Raw genomic sequence first — 18,048 nt, 5'->3', positions numbered from 1 at the left:
TAATTTTTGTAACACAGCAATAAGTATTTCATATTTTATACTCCATTCGTTCCATAATTATGTATTTATTTGCTTTTTGTATGGGATTTTATAAATATTAATATTATATTGGGATATAGTATGAATAAAGTAGAAATAACTAAAATAACTTTATTAGTATTTTTTGTGATATAAAGGTAATGACATTTGTGTAACATTTATAAGTTGTAAGAGTATTTGTAATGTTAGATAGATAATATAATTATTAAAAAAAAAAATATTTGTTATTAGACGAACTAAAATTAAAAAAATAATAATAATTTATTATATGACGGACGAAATATTTAATTTATATTGCATTGTCCAATTATTTAAGAAATGGTACACACAGAATATTTGTACTATTTAATAAAAAAATATATATAAATATAAATGTAACATCAAATGTCTTTTATTTAAAATATTATATAAAACACATCACTTTTCATCATACACATATTTACATATGAATATATATATATATATATAATCTAACGTACTACACAATTGATCACATAATTTATTACTATTATATTAGTTAAAATAATATGTCTATATATTTTATATTTATGTATTATATTAAATAAAGAATAATAATTAAATATTAATTATTTAATTGGGTCAAAATCAAATGATTCATTTAGTTCGTCTCAAAGATGGTTTATTTTTATTTTTTTTTAAATATTTATTTTAAATATATTTAACAAATATAAATCAATATAATTATTTTATTTTTCATTCAAAACTTTTTTTTATTTATGTATTTTCTTAATAAATAAATATTTTATCTTTATTTAAAATGTCTATTTTTTATAAAATTAGTTTTAAGTTAAATATAAATATATATATATTTTTTTATTTGTATTATATAAAATATATATTATCTGCGAATGAGATCTATATTATATTTTATTAGATATAATGTTAGAAATATTTAAAATATCAACATTACTATTCATATAAAAAATAATAAAATAATATTATAATTTTATTATTATTAATTTATTTAATCTATACTACATAAGTAATTGTGTCATTGATCAAAGTAACTTTAAGATTAAAGAAAAATAAAAATAAAAATTGATCAGTCACAATTCTTTTTTTTTTTTTCATTCCACGACAAATGATTTTTTTTTTAATAATTTTTTTTGTATTTATATTAAATAAGATTTTATTATTTAAAAAATAATATTCATATTATATTGAAATATAATGCTAAAAATATTAAATATATATTCTAAATTTATTTTAATTATGTGTATATTAATTATTTTATTAAAATACCAACAACACTATTTATATAAAAAAATAATAAAATAACATCATGACTTATTATTATTAATATCTATTCTGTACAATTTTCAATAAAAATACTAATAACTTTTTCACAAAATATCATATGAAATACTATTTAAACAAGAACTCAAATGAATATTTTATTTTAAATTAATTTCGAACCACAACCAACCAAATCGACATTTATAAAATAAAATCATAAACACTTTTACCATAATTTACTTTTCATTGGCATGTGTTTAATTGTGTTATAGGTAGAAAATCGTATTGATAATATAAAAATAAAAAATAAAAAATACTCCATCTGTTTCAATACAATAGTCTTGTTTACCATTTTTGTCCATTTTCAAACAATAATCTCATTTCTATAAATAATCATATCACTATAAAACTACCCTTATTTTTTTATTATTATTACACAATTATCACTACTTTTTACACAAATACACTCATAAGGACAAAAAAGTCATCTACTCATACTTTTTACTCACTACCAATACAATATCAATATTTTTTAAATCAATCTCCTGTCAAACACAGCCCAAACTATAATTCTGAAATGGAGAGAATAGTATTTATATTAAATCTTTAATTTTTTATTCGTAAATAAAATACTTCCTCCGTCCAGCTACAAAGTATACATATTTCTATTTTGGGACGTCTAATTACAAAGTAACAATTTCATTAAATACCCTATTTTTTTCTACTTTACATCACATCATTACTTTTATACCAAAAAGCAAAGCAAAAATATCATTATACTACTTTTACCTATCCACTATAATTAAAATACTATTATTTTTTAAACTTCGCGCCAAAAATGTATACTTTATCCGTGGACGGAGGGAGCATTATATATTATATTAATGTGAATACATTGTTTATTTTATAATAAAACAAAATATCAACGTATAACATCATTAATCTCATAACTTCTATTTTGAGATAAAATAATAATAATAATAATAATAATAATAATAATAATACTTTACTTTAGACATTGTTGTGTTTGTTTGAGAAAATCTCTATTCAATTTGCATGTTTTTTAATAAAATATATAAAATATTATATCGAAATATTATTTAAATAAAAATTTAAATTAATGCATAATTTCAAATTATTTTTTTACTACATCGAATATTTATTTTTTATAAAATATAAGTAAGCAAATCCATTATTATAATTTTTTTACATGATCTTTTTTACATGTTTTAATTCATTATATATAAATTTTCCTATTTTATCATTATAAATATAATTTATTAAAAAAAAAATCAAAACAAAAAGTTTGAAAAAAAAAAATATTAAAATTATACTTCTCACCTAAAACATGGTACGAAAACAAAAACTAGCTAAAGAAACATAATTGTGGTAGTATTAATTTTATTTTTCATTCAAAAATTTCAAATTCGGATCTTCCTAATATGCTAAATTAAATTGTTTATTTACTACTTTAGGTTTGTTTGATTTATTTATTTATTATTATTATTTATTTATTTTATGTGAGGTGTGGAGTATTATATCCATGATATAAAAACTATTACTCCCTCTGTCTCAGCTAAATTGTTTCATTTAATTTAGTCACGAAGTTTTAGGTATTGTGTAATTATTAAATAATTAAGAAGTTTATTAGTAAAAATAATTATAAATTAAGATAACTAAATAGTTATGACTTTCAAAATGTGATTAAATTGTATAATTATATTTTTAAAAAAGAAAATGACAAATTGTATAGGATAGACGAAAATAAAAGACTAATTGACAAATTAAGTTGGTTGAATAGAGTAATATTTTATGTTAAATAATTGATTTTCATAAATTAATAGAATATATATATATATATAATATATATATTTGGAAAGTTATGTTAAAAAGTGTTTTGATTATTATTTACATAGGAATTTAATTATGTGTACAGAAAATTTTGATAAAAATCCCCAAAGAAAAAGGACTCAATTGAAAATTATATTATTATTGGGTAAAAAATATAGATAAAAATTTTTATTTGCTCTTGTGAGTGTATTAATGTAAAAAATAGTAGCAATTATGTAATAAAAATGAAAAAGTAAAGATAATTTTATGGTGATATGGTTATTTATGGAAATAAAACTATTGTTTTGGGACGGACAAAAATGGTATATAAGACTAGCAGTGCATAGTTTAGAAAGGAATAAAATACATTTGAAATAATTAAGAATAAATTTATTATTATTATTTGAAAAGCTTTTTGGTTTGCTTTAGCTTTAGGTTATTACATTAATCATAATTCGTGCAATAATTATTTCACCAGCAATAAAATCAAAATTGGCGTGCACTTTAAAATACTTATTAATTATATAACTTTAATATATATTAATGAAAAGATTATCATATTATTATTACTATTATATAAATATACATCTTAGAAAGATTGAATATAGCATATTTATATTTTAATTTAAAATATTTTTAATACACATATATATAGTCTCTCCGTCCCAAATACCATGTTCACGTTGCCGTTTCTATCCGTCCCATATACAATGTCACTTTTCTTTTTTGAAAAATAATTACACATTTTAATTTCATTTTAAATTTTTTAATTTTATTTTTTTAATTTTAATTAAACTAATTAGTTATCTTAATCTTAATTTATAATTATTTATATTATAGGATAATTATTTTCACTAATATATTATTAATTATCTACTAATTACACTCCTTCTAAAATACTGTGTCTACAGTGTAGCAGACACGATATCTGGGACGGATGGAGTATTATTTATGTATTGAAGAGATGTGTTCATTTGTATATTGCTTATATATAGAGAGAGAGGGGGGGAGATATGTTCACGCAGCATTTTTAGATTAAGTTTTTATGCATGGTATAAAAAATTATATTAAAAGTATAAAATATTATTTTAAGTTGAATATTTGATTTTTTATAATGAGTATTTGAAGGGTTTTTTTTTTTTTACTTTTGTAAAAAAATATTTTATGTTAATACAATAGTCTTGTTTACTATTTTTTTTCCGTCCCAAAACAATAGTCTTATTTCTATAAATAACCATATCGCCGTAAAACTATCTCTATTTTTTCATTTTCATTATACAATTATCACTACTTTTTACACTAATACACTCACAGGGATAAAAAAAAATTTTTATCCATACTTTTTATCAACTATCAATATAATATAAATATTTTTTAAAATCTTGTGCTCAACTCAATTAAGACTATATTTATAGGACGAATGGACTATTATTTTTTAAAAATCACAATTGAAAATTAGGGAAGAAACATAATAAATAAAATAATAAATAAAAAAGTAATCTACAAAAAAATATGGATCGTAACATATATTGTACATTTTAGTACATTAAAAAATTATAATGATATTGTATCGATAATTTAGTATACCCAATTGGTCTTATGGTACTGATATATATCATTTCATACTAAAATATCAAAATTAAAAATAATTTATTAAAAATATTAAAATAATCATTTTCGTATCAATACGCTGAATAATTTGATATATACTGATATATATATACACCGATTACTAAAATAAATATTATATAACATTAAATTATTATATAATAATTAAAATTTTATTATTTTTAAATACATCTAAACAAGACGTATTCTAAATCTTTATAAATAAAATTTTATATAAAAAAATTAGAAAAATAAAATAAAAATTTATATCTTTTTAAATTATTTATATGAAACTTATTTTTATATTTAAAATCAAATGCTCCCTCCGTCTCATTAAAAGATTGTCATTTTTTATTTTCGTTCGTCTCAAAATAAGATTACTATTTCCTAATTTAATAATTGTACTATCTACCTAACATAATAAATACCCTTCAAACTTACAATATATTATACAAATTTCATTACTTTTATATTACACAATACTAATAGGGGCATTTTCGTATTTTTCTCTATAACTCATTATAATATTATTATTCAAAAATTTACTTACAAAAAATAAACGACAACCTTACGTCGGGACAGAGAATATAATTTTCTTGATATATGATATTTATAATAAATACTATAATATATATAATTTTTTAAAAAAATTATTAAATAATAATTAAATACTAATACTCTGAGATAAAAATATGTATATTTTTATTAAAAAATTATAGTATAATATATAAAGTAAAGAATACTAAAATAAATCAAATATATTATAAATTACTACATAATTGTATATTTATATATATTTTATATATAATAAAAATTGGAGTATGGGACCACACGTGTTGACTCAATGGTAAAAAAAATGGAGCCATATGTATGTCCATCTATATGATGACACCTACAAATTAAAATAGATAAATAATATGGCTTTGGGTGCTAAGTTAATTTATAATTTAATTATTTTTTTAAGTAATAGTATTTGTTATTAAGTTTTATTTTTTTTAAAAAAATATTAAAAAAAAATAGTTTAATAAAAATATGTATTTGATATAGTCATTAATTTATACAGATAAGATTTTTATATACAAATAAATAATACTCCTATTTATACATAATTACAAAAGTTATTTTATAAAATAAAATATAATTTCCATGTATATATATTTATTCATTTAAAAAAGGATAAATATAAACAATTATAAGTACTCTCAACTCGAATATAGTTAAAATGAAAAAAATAAAATAATGGTTCGATTAAATAGTATTATTTTCCTATCACATTATATTAAATATTATTTCTGTCATTCAAATTTATGTTATTTTTTTTTCTTGTCGTAAAAAAAAAAAATTCTTATTTAGTGTTCCGTTTTCAAGTAAAGACTATTCCCTCAATTCTAATACAATAATCTTGTTTATTATTTTTATCCGTCTCAAAATAATAGTCTCATTTCTATAAATAACTATTTCATTATAAAATTACATTTACTTTTTCATTATTATTACACAATTGTTACAACTTTTTTCACTAATACACTCACAATGACAAAAAAGTCTTTTGCCTGTACTTTTTATTCAATTTCGTGTCAAACACAACTCAACTCAGACTATAGTTTTGGTACGAAGTAATATTTTTCAATTGTAAAACTAACCCACCTTGAATACTTCAAATCTGTGAAATTTTGTTATTAGTTATCCCTTTAGTCCATTAAAATTAGTTTATTTGGGTCCGATATAGAAATTAAGAAAAATAAATATTTGTAAAGTATGATAAAAATAAAAAGGTAGTTAAGGGTATTTTTTAAAAAAATAAAAATAAAAATAGCTACAAATTAAAATAAATGAAAAAAAAGATAATATAATAAATATAATGATATTTGTTGTAAATAATAGTTGAACGAGAGTAATAATTAAATATTAATATGTTGACTTTGTCAAAATTACAATAAAATAAATTTAAAGGACTAAACTAAAAAAAAAGTGATAATAAATTTGGCCGACGGATGAAGTATTAAAAAATATTTTGAGAATTATGATTTTTTCTAAGATGAAATATATTTTTTAAATATTACTCTCTCCCTCCGTCATTCAAATCTATACTCACTTTTCTTTTTGGATTGTCATCCAAAAATATTCTCATTTCCATTTTAAGCAAAAAAATCATTCCACTTTTGTACTATTTTTTATTATAAAAAAAATTAACAATTATTATCCATTTTTATTAAAATTCGTGTCCGGTCAAATAAACACATATTTGGACGACGGATGTAATATATTTTCATAAAAAAAAAAAATATTTAATAGAAAATAATTCTTAAATTGAAAATAGTGTAACGACGAAAAAACAGACTCTTCCGTTTACATTAATTCTTAATTTAAATAACTTCCAATCAATTGGCTGAATGTCTTTAATGTGATAACATTTTGAAATCATTTTTTTCTTTTAGATAATAACAACAATTTATTTATTTATTTATTTTAATGAGAATTGTTTAATGCCAAAGGAAATTAAAAATCGAGAAGGTGAATTGGCATCATCAATAATTTTGTTAAATATTATTTAAATACCTTTCATCATCTTTATCTCTCTATATATTATTTATTTAATAATATATTATTCATATTTTTATTTTTATTTTCTTTGTAGCATCCGGAAATTTTAATTAATTTATGCCAACCAATGCCAACCTGCAACTGATGTATTTATTTATTCAATAGTATTTTATTATATCTTCTTCTTTTGTATTTTTTTAACTCTGTATTTTATTGTTTATTTTTATTTCAAAAGTTATATTAAATATTTAATTTTTCATAAATAATTATATTATCACAGTGTTTTTAATAATACAAAATACAAAAAATGTCAAATACTCCCTCCGTCCCATAATAAAGTATTCATTTTTCCATTTTAGTCCGTCTCATAACAAAGTATCAATTTCTTTTTTTTTTTTTTTTTTTTTTTAGTAATTGTACTATTTACCTAACATTACAAATACTCTTACAACTTACAATATATTACATAAATATCATTACATTTATATCACACATACTAATAAGGTTATTTTAGTTATTTATATTTTATTCCTACTATATTCAAATATAATACTAATATTTTTAAAACTGCGTGAAAAAACAAATGGATACTTATTTATGGGACGGAGGGAGTATGTGCTTAGCCAACCTTCAAATTTAGGGATGTGTTATTACACTTTTTTTTTTTTTCATTTATTATTATTAAAATTTAATAAAAATATACTCCATTTGTCCCGCGACAGATGATCTTTTTTTTTTTCGTCCCATTATAGATGATCCATTTCTATTTTTAGTAAATTTATTCATCTTAAAACATATTTAACAAAAATAAATCAATTTAATTAAATTTTTAACCTCTTATCCATGGGACCCACTCAAAATTCCTTTTATTTCTATTTCTCTCATCAATAAATAAATATTTTTATCTATATTTAAAATTTCTTATTTTTAATAAAATTAGTTTTAAGTTAATTATAAATAAATAAATCATTTTTCTTATTTATTTGTATTATATAAAATTTTATTCTCTACAAAATGATATCCATGTGGTATATATTTTATTGATATATAATGCTAAAAATATTTAAAATGCCAAAAACACTACTCATATAAAAATAATAAAATAATATCATAACTTATTATTTATAACTTACTAATATTCACTACCTAAAATACAGTGTCCTTAAGCAAAGGGGTCATCTTGACCGGAACTATTATATTTTTTACATTAAAATATTATTTAAACTAAAAATCAAATTCAAGCATTAAATAATAATAATAATAATATCGAGGAAAACACACTCAATATTTTTTATTTTATTTTTTAACTTTTATTATTTTATAAATAAAAATTTAAATAAAAATAAATATTACATTTATTTTAAAATTATAAATATATAATTTTACAACAAAATAAATAAAGAAATTGAATTTACACGTATAGGCACACACTTCAATTAAATCTTTAAATAAATAGAAAGAGAATTTTGAGAGTAATTATTATTATTATTATTATTATTAATATTATTGTTTTAGTTTTGATTTTTTAAATATAATATTTATTAAATGCAATATATATAATTAAGAAATATCAAAATATACAATATCCTATATATAAATTTTATTTTTATTTAAAATAACTATTGATATCCTATAAACGAGTATCTTAAAATAAAAATATAAAAAATAAAAAACTATTATTATGAAATGTCAAAAGCACCCCCAAAAAACCAATGTATTTCATAATTGGTATTATTCAGACACTATCAATTTAAAATTTTTAAAATTTTTTAAAATATCCTAATATGATTTTTATTTTTATATTATAATACTGTATATTTTTTCCTATTTTAATTTTATATCGTCTTATTTTTTTTCTTCAAAAATATTATAATAGTCGTGTTGATTGGAGGATTTTTAAACATTTCTATTATTCAATGAATTTTATTTTATTTTTTTAAAAAAAATTAAAATAAATATTTACTTTCTATATTATAATAAAAATTTAAAATTTAAAATATTACTTCAATAATAATTTATACAACATCAAATAATTATTTTAATTTAATTTTTTATTATTTAAAATTCAAATTTTCAATCAAACATAATACTCATTTCTCTAACAAAACAAGAAGCATCAATTTTTAGATAAAAATAAAATAAAATAAAATAAAATAAAAACACAATTTTTTATTCATTCATCCGCATAACATATTTATTTTTTCTATTTTTAGGTTTTGTCCATAGTACATAATTCGTCATTTTTTTTTGAAAAAATAATTATATATTTTAGTAACATTTCAAAGTTTATAATTTTTAATTTTTTTAATTTTAATTAATTTTTTTAGTAATTTTAATTTTAATTTATAATTATTTTTACTATATATTTCTTCATTACTTATTAATTATATTTTTTAAAATTTTGATTGTCTTTTAATCTTCTTTGTCATTTTCGATGATAAATAAAAAATAAAAAATTTCATATTTTCTAATAAAATATATATTTTTTTCTATGATGTTTAAAAGACAGTAAAAACTATTTGATTGATATTATATCATAAAATTTTGAAATATTTACATAATTTTCAATAATTAATACTCCCTAATCATTAAAATATACGTTCAACAATTTTTAATAAAAATAAGTACTGATTATCATATTTTGCCTTTTATTTACTTAAAAAAATAAATTAACAAAATAAAATTAATATAGATTTAGATAACTAGGATAATAATAAACTTTTTACTATTCCTGAAAAATTGAGTTTGAAAATAAGTTTGTAATATATATATATATATATTATTAAATTTTGTAAACTAAATAATGGTAATTTAAATTTGAATTTTAAATCAAACACAATTAAAATATAAAGTTTAGCACAATAAATTGTAGAGATCCAAATAAACAAATTTTGGGCCCAACCATTCAACCCAATTGTCTATTGAGCCCAACAATTCAAGCCCAATTAGTTGTTTGATTTTGTAGTACGTTGATTTTTTATTTTATTTAAATGAAAATTAAATTTTAAATACTCTATTGTCTCAGAAAAAGGTTGTTTTCTTTTTTATCCCAAAATATAATTTTTTTTTATTTGGTAATTGTATTATATAGCTAATATTATAAATATCATTACAATTTACAATATATTACACAAATCTTATTATCTTTATGTTACATAATACTAATAAGTATTTTAGATTTCTTTTATTAATTTTATACTACATCCAATATATTATTAATATTTAAAAGTCTACGTCCAAAAAACAAATGTTCATCTCTGTGCGGCAAATTAAATGAATATATATATATATCCCTCTGTCAGGCAAATTAATTCCGAACTTTCCTTTTTAGTCCATCTATCAAATTTTTTCATTACTAATTTTGGCAAAGTCAACAAATAACATTTAATTATTACCCTTCATGCAATACTTATTTACAAAAAATATAACTAACTTTATTACATTATCCCTATTCGTTTATTTACTTTTTAACTAAAATTCTAAAAATACCTTAAATTACTCGTCACATTTTCAATAAAATATTTATTTTTCTTAATTTCTGTGCCGGATTCAAATAACCTAATTTTAATGAATGGAGTATATTATTTAGGTGAGTTTTTCTTTAAATAATAAAATTATAGTGGATAAAATTGATTATTATGCTATGCACAAATTTAACAAATAACCAAAAAGATTCAAAGGTGGTGCGGCTGGGGCGGCGGAGAAGAGAGATTGCAGGCGAGGGAGGCAGTTCTGGATGCGAGCAGCGACGGAATCAATCTTAAAATTTAGGGGGGACAAAATATCAATTTATTTTTTTATTTTATTATTTAACATTGTCATTTTCGATTTCTCCCAATACAATCCAATAAACAAGAAGAATAATAAAAACAATTAAATTAAATTTTTAAAGAAATATTTTTAAAAAATTAATAAAATTCAATAATTTCTACTTAAAAAAATAAAATCTAAATGTATAAATCAGTGAAACTACAAAAATTTTATTATCTTTTACGCTAAAAAAATTCTATATTTTAGGGATTGGGGGTCAACTGCCCCTTAGCTCCTATGTAGTTCCGTCTCTTGGTGCGAGCCAAGGCGATGGGCGGTGGTTCGCGCTGGTGATTTGCGGCGGCCTTGGGTGGAGGAAGGAAAGGAGGGCTCTGGTGGCTGGAATCGTGGCCGTTGGGCTCTGGCCGGACGCTGGTTGGTGAACGGCGAGGCCTGGGCGCTGGCCAGAGCTGGCAAAAATTGAACCGACACGACAATTCGATACGAAATAATTGAGTTTGAGTCAAAGATTTCAACTCGATTATGTATATGGGTTGACACGAACCCGACACGATAATAAACGAGTCGGATTATAGTTGAGTAATTTAACCCGTTTAAAGTATTCAACCTGACACGAACCGATCCATTGCCAGCTCTAGCGGTGGCCGATGGTGGTGGGTGGGTAGTGATGATATACACGGCCGTAAATAACAGAACATGGCCGTATATTTTTTTTCAACTTGTTAACACCGGCATGTTTTAATGTACACGGCCGTATTTCGTCCAAATCAGTGTCCATATCACTTCCGTTAAACCCACATCATCAATTTAGATTTATTTTTAAATAGTGGGACTAAAATTGATTGAAATAATCTATATTAGGAACAAAATTGATGAATTTTGATTATATTACGACCAAAATTGATTTTTTTTTTCCCAAAAAGAACAATTGTAAATAGGGGTGAACTTTCGAATTTTCGGTTCGGTTTTTTGAAAAAATCAATTTAAATTGAACTGAAATAATCGAAATCCGAATTTCGAATTTCGAATTAAAAAATCCGAACCAAATCGAATAATCCAAAATTCTAAATATTTTTAATTATTTTTTAAAATTTATTTTATATCTTACAATTATTTATAATATTAAATATATATATAATAAATATAAATCAAATATATTAAAACATAATTAATAATTTTGAGTTTTTATTTATATTAAATCATAATATTCTTAATAAAATATTAAATATATATATAATAAAAATATATTAAAGTATTATATTTTGTATTAGTTCGGATTTTAAGTATATTCATTCGATCGTATCCCAAAAATTTGAAATTTGTCAAAAATTTAATTCGAACGAATTCGAAAATCTAAAAAAGTTAAAACTAATTTTAAATTTCAATTTGGTTCCAAATTCCAATCTAATTTTTGAAGTTACAATATTTTGCTCATCGATATATTAATATATATATATATATATAACCATGAACCATTAGGGTGGTGAGCTTTTTTACATAAATAAGAACATAAATAAAAGACAGATAGAGTTTGTGAAGACGCTGTAGTCTTCCATAGCCACACCACAGAGCAAGCATGGCAGCTATGGCGTCCCCAGGCCGAGCCGCACCCTCGTCTGCTGCTTCTCCATTCAGGCGCATCTCCATTGCACAACCGACCTTTATTCGCGCGCCCCACTTTTCTCCCACAATCCCGGTATTCAATCCCTTTCCGTTTGTTTATTTGTAATTAATCACTGTAACTTATTGTTTAATACATCCAATTTTATTTTGGAAGGAGCTACGTAATCGATATTCGATTTCTGGATTGTGTTTGGTAGTTTTGGGGGATTCTGAACGTTTTTGGTTGCGTTAATTTTTGTTTGGTGTTAGAAATGCGAGCTGACGCAGCCGATGAATGGGGCGCCGACGCCGAGTGTTCCTGTTCTCAACGATCAGATATTGCCGACGTTCCTACAATCGAAGCGGTTGGAGAATGCTGTGAACAAAAGTAGTAGTAATCAAATTAAGATATTCTCGGGCACAGCAAACCCTGCACTTTCTCAGGTGACTATTTTCCGTCCTCAGTTGTGTTTTCGAGTCTTAAATGGAATCTCAATTAGGTTTACCTCCGGATTCCTGTTCGTGTTTTTGTGTTCTTCCTATCTGCGGATGTATGTTTGTAAGTTATATTGTTTTCGGAAAACCTGTCTTGGATTTGAACCTTTTTTTTTTTTTCGTTTTTTTGGTGGAAATTAGTTGTTAGACTATGATTTTCTGTACAGAGTGTATCTATTGAAAAATGTGACAATAATTTGGGGATTTTTTTTTTCCTCCTCATTTTAGATTGAATATTGTGAAATTTTTGTTGAAAATATTAGTGAGCAAAGGTACCTTGTTAAGGAATTGAGCTCCGGATTTGAATGAATTAATGTTATGTTTATGAGTTAAACTGATGATGTTTATTTAGACATGTTCTGTTGTAGCAAATCCAAGTTGTATTATAGAGCATATTTTACTTGCTAAATCATGAGAATGAGGACAGTGATGTAGGGGAGCATTGAACTGGAAGAATCACCAAGAAATGTCTGGAAAGATAATAATCCAATTAACAAGTTTTTATTTTTCGATTTTCTTTCATATTGTGGTATGTAAATCCATTAACATGTTGATTGAGTGTGAGTATGGAGAACATAAATAAAAAGTTAAACCATTAGGATCAATGACTTTAACCATTGGTGCCATCATGTGTGCTATACAACATAAGAAAGTATGCCTTTAGTTTGTGTCATCATGGAAGATTTATGTCGGTGGAGTTTTATGTGTTCAATGGACTTCTTCAGATATACGATCTATGGGTTGAATAGTCACTTTAAATTGTATACGCTAAATGAGTGAAAATAGTGTTTCTTGAAAATTTTGTATGTAGCAAGAGTGTGCATATATTTGTACGGTATTGTTTTATTACGTGTAGGATCATATTTTATACGCGTCAAAAGGGCAGGAGAAAGGTCGACTATTCTCCTACAGGATGGGATAACAGTTGCATATAAATATTCTTGCTTAGAAATCCTACTTATATTTAGTGTATATTATTTAGGACTTCGGAGTGAAAAACTTCTCGAGGTGTTGAACAAACAGTGCTGTTCGTTTCACCCTGTTTCATGAACAGAAAACATGTGTATTTGCTTCTTCACAAAAATGAAATAGAAATCTAACGAAATTGTCTGAATTTAGTTAGAGAAATTTTACCTGACTAGGCTGAGCATGCTTATTTATATTATTACTTTTGAGATTTTTCGTACTATAGAATTTCACTCGTCCATTACATAATATGTTTCCTTGTATAACATAGGAAATTGCATGGTATATGGGCCTCAACCTAGGGAAAATTCAAATCAAACGGTTTGCTGATGGAGAGATTTATGTTCAATTGCAAGAGAGTGTTCGTGGCTGTGATGTGTACCTGGTTCAGCCTACCAGTCCTCCAGCCAATGAAAATCTTATGGAGCTTTTGGTGACAATAGATGCTTGCCGAAGGGCTTCAGCCAAGAATATAACTGCAGTAATCCCGTATTTTGGATATGCTAGAGCTGATAGAAAGGTATTTTCATCAACATGTATGCACATAATGACTTAGTTTTGAGTGAAATAATTTGAAACAAAGGAGATACTACAAAATATTCTAATCAATTTTCCATTTGTGATATTTTCTTTTTCCTAACACCAGACCCAAGGACGTGAATCCATTGCAGCCAAATTGGTAGCTAATATAATAACAGAATCAGGCGCAGATCGTGTTCTTGCTTGTGATCTCCACTCTGGGCAGTCTATGGGTTACTTTGATATTCCAGTCGACCACGTGCACTGTCAAGTACTTGTCGAAAGTTTCCCTTCTTTCTCGAGCTATGTATACATATACATATAAATGTTGCACTTGCTTAGTTGTATACATGCGTGCATAGATTTGATATTCATTTTTTTCTTTTTGCATATTCTATCAAAAGCCTGTCATCCTCGACTACCTTGCTAGCAAGAAGATAAGTTCAAGTGATTTAGTCGTTGTCTCCCCTGATGTTGGGGGAGTTGCAAGAGCTCGTGCTTTTGCGAAAAAGCTATCTGATGCACCTTTGGCCATTGTGGATAAACGGCGTCATGGCCACAATGTTGCCGAGGTAGTTTACTCTTCCCATCTTTATGAGATTCAGACGAGTCCAATATGATATGATATGCTCTAATATATTTAAACCCGTTTTTTCGTTACTGCCAACGGCCGTACAATAAATTATTTTTTTGTAAAGTTAAACTTCAGGTGTTTAGGCTGTGGCTTCTTTCGATTTTATGTATTTCAAAAATATTCTTTCCTTTGTTCCGTTGTAGCATTCGCCAAACTAATGAAGCCCTTTGTAATAATGAATTAAGAGAATGTAATTAGTTGTTCATCTCTTAAATATTTAATTTCAATTTGTAATATTAATATAGGATTTTGGTCCTATTTCAATTTTTACTCCTTGTAATCACATTAGCTCTAAATTAGAAATTCTCAACTAATGCTACAAAGATTTATGACAGAATTGTTAAATTTTCCTCTGCAAAACTGATGGATGGTACCCGATTTCTCGGTTATTTGACTTCTGTACTGTTTGCAGGTAATGAATTTGATTGGTGATGTAAAAGGAAAAGTTGCAGTTATGGTGGATGATATGATCGATACAGCAGGTAAGCATAGCTTGATCAGATTATAGAAAACGAAAATACATAAGTTACTATTTATCTTATTTCCATACTATAGGAGACCTATCACCTATGGAAGACTACATTTAAAAAGCAACACAAGAAGTGTCGATCAATATTCAAAGCCATTAAGCATCCACAACTACTTTTACTAAAGTTTTTCTTGATCTCCCTTTTGATGTTCAATGAAATGGCAAAATTAGTAATGAATTCTTCCTAGGTTTTTTAAAAATATTTCGATATATGGTGAGCATGTGGCTTGGCTCCACCATAATCAACAAAAAGCTATTAGATTGTGTATCCTTTTTGTTATCCATCTTCCACGACCTTATCCAACTCGTAACTTCAAATTAGTTGAAGAAAATTAGAGGACCTACTAGTGCTCAGTCATTTCAGTTAGCACTCTCTTATGTTTCTGTAAGTTTTGTCGAAACCTTGGTATATGATGATTCATTAATTGCTGCTGGGGCTTAGGAACCATTGCTAAAGGCGCCGCTTTATTGCACGAGGAAGGTGCGCAAGAAGTCTATGCCTGCAGTACTCACGCCGTTTTCAGGCAAGCATCATTTATTATATTCGACATTTTCATTTTTTCGCGAGTATCTCTCTGTTTTCCCTATTTTCATCCCTTTGTTTTTTCCACTTTTTAAATGTCTTCAAATCACATTTCATGTGGATCCTCAAACAGTTGTGTCCTTACATATATCAAGCTTATTGTTCTAGCGTAATTATAGATTGCCATTTCCTAAAAGTTCTCATATTTGGGTATAAGAAGATCGTATCTACTCTTTTTCATTTTAAGTCGTCGTCATCGTGGCAATGTGTGTTGTTATGAGAACCAATGTAGGTTGAAAAGTTAATTTGTGGCTATGTTTCATTATATCGAAAACATACTCATATATATATATATATATATAGGGAAAATTGCAAACAATATCCCCATGCATACCCCATTATCACTTTTGTCTTGTATTTATTTTGCTGACAAAATATATCTCATATGTTTGCAAAAGTTGCTATTTTTATCATTTGGCCGCGTGTAGTGTGAACGTCACGCGCGGCTAAATAATAGAAATAACGACTTTTGCAAATATGTAGGATATATCCTACATGTTTGCAAAAGTTGCTATTTTAATGGGGTATACATGAAGGATATTTTTTTGCAATTTTCTCTCTCTCTCTCTATATATATACGGGACAAATCAGTACACAATCAGCACATGAAAAACTCACAAACATATGTATTTTGAAAGCATGTGTTCTTTGTTCATATTTATACGATGTGCTCTATATTGTGTAGATTATTGTCATGTATTGTTATTTTATATGTTGTATTTGTATTTGTATTATATTAACATAAATTGTGTATCGTCTATCTATACGGTTGTCTATCATAATATGATGTATTGTCAGGACATTAACTGCAGCCTAGATGTACATATATATATATATATATTTTTCGGAAAACTAATTCTTGAATTAAATATACGGATATGTTTACTCGCTCTCACGGTGATAAGTAAAAGAACACACTCAAAATATTTTTAACGGGTGTCTTTTCTTACAGCCCCCCTGCAATTGAGAGGTTATCTAGTGGCCTTTTCCAAGAGGTCATCGTAACAAATACTATTCCGATACCGGAGAACAACTATTTCCCTCAGCTGACAATTCTATCGGTCGCAAACCTCTTGGGTGAAACCATATGGCGAGTTCATGACGATTGTTCGGTAAGTAGTATTTTCCAGTGATGATCGATCAATGTGGTATGATAGTTTAATTTATTCAGCTGATACAAGAGCTAAAGTAGATTAAAAAATGTTCGTTGTTGTCGCCAATTCATATACTCTTTTTTACACCCTGTGTTCTTCAGTTTTTACTGCGCCTGCCCTCACCAACACCGTAGGTATCGACGTTTTTTTTTTTTACCTTGTTGCTCGTTGGTATATGATGAAATCTACTAATAAAATATATGATTGGTTTTAGTTATAGTTTGAATAAGAAATTACATGCACGGAGATGGTTAGAGTGTTGAGTAGCCTTTAATCATTAGATAAATAATTATTTTTCACTATATAATTTGAATTAAATCAGCATGTGCTGTGTGGATTATTACTGCGTATTGTTAATTTATATTTATATTATGTGTAATTGTGTTAAAAATCAAATTGTAGTACGTGTATTGTAAATTATTACCATGTATTATTTAGTTCATATTTATATTTGTATTTGTATTAAGTTGTTAATTGTGTTATTGTAAATTTATATCTCATGCACGCAAGCAATCTA

General features: G+C 24.6%; 1 protein-coding gene across 1 annotated transcript; it reads left to right on the top strand.

Moving 5' to 3' along the window:
* Positions 1-12,544: 12,544 nt before the first annotated feature.
* LOC127250110 (ribose-phosphate pyrophosphokinase 1-like) lies at positions 12,545-17,930 on the top strand. The gene is made up of 8 exons (XM_051273270.1): positions 12,545-12,745; positions 12,922-13,095; positions 14,384-14,632; positions 14,759-14,902; positions 15,036-15,203; positions 15,678-15,747; positions 16,237-16,318; positions 17,330-17,930. The coding sequence occupies exons 1-8, from the start codon at positions 12,626-12,628 to the stop codon at positions 17,508-17,510; spliced, it is 1,188 nt and encodes a 395-aa protein (XP_051129227.1). The 5' UTR covers positions 12,545-12,625; the 3' UTR covers positions 17,511-17,930.
* Positions 17,931-18,048: the final 118 nt, after the last annotated feature.

The sequence above is a fragment of the Andrographis paniculata genome, unplaced genomic scaffold (genome assembly GCF_009805555.1).
Source record: "Andrographis paniculata isolate CXL003 unplaced genomic scaffold, ASM980555v1 Contig37END, whole genome shotgun sequence".
Lineage (NCBI taxonomy): Eukaryota > Viridiplantae > Streptophyta > Magnoliopsida > Lamiales > Acanthaceae > Andrographis > Andrographis paniculata.
This window is presented reverse-complemented; position numbering and strand designations above follow the sequence as displayed.